This window comes from Musca autumnalis, unplaced genomic scaffold (assembly GCF_047663935.1).
Source record: "Musca autumnalis isolate F117 unplaced genomic scaffold, ASM4766393v1 scaffold_5, whole genome shotgun sequence".
Lineage (NCBI taxonomy): Eukaryota > Metazoa > Arthropoda > Insecta > Diptera > Muscidae > Musca > Musca autumnalis.
In genome coordinates, this window is record NW_027412088.1 from 176,736,490 (window position 1) to 176,739,285 (window position 2,796).

A 2,796-nucleotide genomic window follows, 5' to 3' on the forward strand; every position below is an offset into this window, starting at 1 on the left:
ACTCTCTTCAGCTCGTCTATAAAGACTCACTTCCTCTCGTTTTTAAAAACCCCTCTCAGTTCACCCATAATGGCTCCCTTCCAGTCTTATATAAAGACTCTGCTGAGCTCGCTTATAAAAACTTTGTTCCTCTCGTCTATAAAGTCTCTCTTCCGCTCGTCTATGAAGACTTCTCTCAGTTCCCTTTTGCATTTTCGCCTACCTATAAAAACTCCCTTTAGTTTTATATTTCCCAAAATTTTCGTTTTAGATACTTTTTCGATATGGCAACTCCAGCGTGTTCCTCTCAATTATTGTTGTCTATGAACGCTACTAATAAGCTTCTTTATGCGCTTAAAATCTCAAAAATATCAACAACAACCACCCATCGAATTGAACAAACAACAACAATTCGCTGTTGCTGTAAAACAAGTATTTTGAAAGAAGCTGATTTTGATATTTAAGCTTGCTACGTATTCGCAGGTTGCTTGGAGTTCAGCAGCGCAACAGCTAAGACGGAAAAAATACTTAGCTCACACCAAACAAGTCAAAATCAATTAGTTTTTCAAAGACCATCAACTTAACAAGACATTAAAGCTGAAACGAAACGCTCGCCGTCCAAGCAAGAAATTAAAAATCTTTTAAAAACCATAAAAACAAACAGAAGAAAAAGCAGCAGCAGCAATATGAAACTCTTTGTAAGTTTTAAATTTCTGCCTAGAAAATGAATATCTAACCATGAATTGGGATATTGAATTTCTTTGAACCAAACTCATCTGTTTGTTTGTGACTTCTTTTTGGTTTCTAGATCTTTGCCAGCGTTTGCATTGCCTTTGCCGTGGCGGATGTGTCGCACATTGTGGGTTACCACACCACCCCACAACCTGCCGGACCACCCAACCCCTATGTTTTCAGTTACCAAGCAGGTCGTGCACCCGGACATGTAGACCGTCAACACACCGAGGTATCGGATGGTTCTGGTGTTATTCGTGGTGCCTTCTCATATGTCGATCCCAAGAATCAAGTTCGCACCGTGCAATATGTGGCCGATGAACATGGTTTCCATCCTCAGTTAAGTCACCAATTGGAAGACAGTGAAGCTGTTAAGGCTGCCAAACAAAAACATTTCGCCTTATACAATCGCATTGCACAACAGCATGCAAGTGGAGCACAACATCCAGAGGTAAGTTGGTGGTGGGCGCCACAAAAATGCCAAAGGGTGTAACTAACAAACAAAATGAAAAAAGGTTTTGGAATGTCATGTTCACAGTTAGACAAACGAAAAAGAGGGCTTGTTGTACGAATGAATGGCATTGCATTCGAAACGTAAATTATTGCAATAAATGGAAAACCCCAAGGCCTCGTTTGGGTTTTTAAAAGTTTACAAGCAAAACAAATCGCATGGCCAGTGGTTCGTGGTGGCCTAGTTATTTTCAATTCAAATAGCTAATGCACTGATTATTCCGGGTAAAAACAATAACAACAAATAAACGAGCTTTATGTGCAACAACATAACGGGAATTAAAAGCTTTAACATAAAGCTTTCTCTCCATTCTCTCAATGTTTTTTTTTTCTTCCACTAATTTTATGTTTTGTTTGCTTTTTCAGATCCCATTGACCGGTCCCAATCAAAGTGAGGCCGTTGTCCGCGCCACCAACAAACACTTGAGCGAATTTGAACGCATTGCTGCCGAACATGCTGCCCTTGGCGCCCAACAAGAGGCCGAACGTTTGGCCTTGGCCGCCCAAAATCACTATGAAGATGAGGAAGATGGTCAATATCATCCCGAACGTTATTAAATATCCCCAAAATATTTATTTAATTATCTATCCTATCCTTTGTTATTTTATAAAAATTAAAAAAAAAAAATATTTTTTTACTGAAGATCGAAAAAGTGGAAAAAGATGAAGAAAAAACGAAAATAAACCAAATACGGTATTCGCCAAGTAGTCAAATATTTATGAAAAAAACAAAACAAATCAATGAGCGTTTTATTTAAAGGGCGATCATATATCCTCATAAAGGATTGGAAGGGAGTCCTTATAGACGAGCACAGCGGCGTTTTATGGACGAGCTGAAGGGAGTCATTATAGAAGAGCGAAAGGGAGTCTTTATAGACAATCTGAAGGGAGTCTTGGTGTTTTTATAGACGAGCGAAAGGGTGTTTTAATACACAAGCGAAAGGGAGTCTTTATTGGCGATCAACGGAAGTCTTTACAGACGAGCTGAATAGAGTATTTTTAGACGAGGGTGTCTTTATAGACAAGGTGAGCGGAGTCTTTATAGACGAGCGAAAAGGAGTCTTTATAGACGAGCGGAAGGGAGTCTTTATAGACGAGCGAATGGGAGTCTTTATAGACGAGCGAATGAGAGTCTTTATAGACGAGCGAAAGGGAGTCTTTATAGACGAGCGATAGGGAGTCTTCATAGACGAGCGAAAGGGAGTCTTTATAGACAAGCTGAGCGGAGTCTGTATAGGCGAGCTGAAGGGAGTGTTTATAGACGAGCGAAAGGGAGTCTTTATAGACGAGCGAAAGGGAGTCTTTATAGACGAGCGAAAGGGAGTCTTTATAGACGAGCGAAAGGGAGTCTTTATAGACGAGCGAAAGGGAGTCTTTATAGACGAGCGAAAGGGAGTCTTTATTTACGAGCGAAAGGGAGTCTTTATAGACCAGCGAAAGGGAGTCTTTATAGACGAGCGAAAGGGAGTCTTTATAGACGAGTGAAAGGGAGTCTTTATAGACGAGCGAAAGGGAGTCTTTATAGACGAGTGAAAGGGAGTCTTTATAGACGAGCGAAAGGGAGTATTTATAGAC

General features: G+C 40.3%; 1 protein-coding gene across 1 annotated transcript; it reads left to right on the top strand.

Annotated features, from left to right (window-relative positions):
- The first annotated feature begins 279 nt into the window (after positions 1-279).
- Cpr57A (Cuticular protein 57A) lies at positions 280-1,959 on the top strand. The gene is made up of 3 exons (XM_073990552.1): positions 280-677; positions 788-1,162; positions 1,588-1,959. Exons 1-3 carry the CDS (start codon positions 666-668, stop codon positions 1,777-1,779), a joined length of 579 nt encoding a protein of 192 aa, XP_073846653.1. The 5' UTR covers positions 280-665; the 3' UTR covers positions 1,780-1,959.
- Positions 1,960-2,796: the final 837 nt, after the last annotated feature.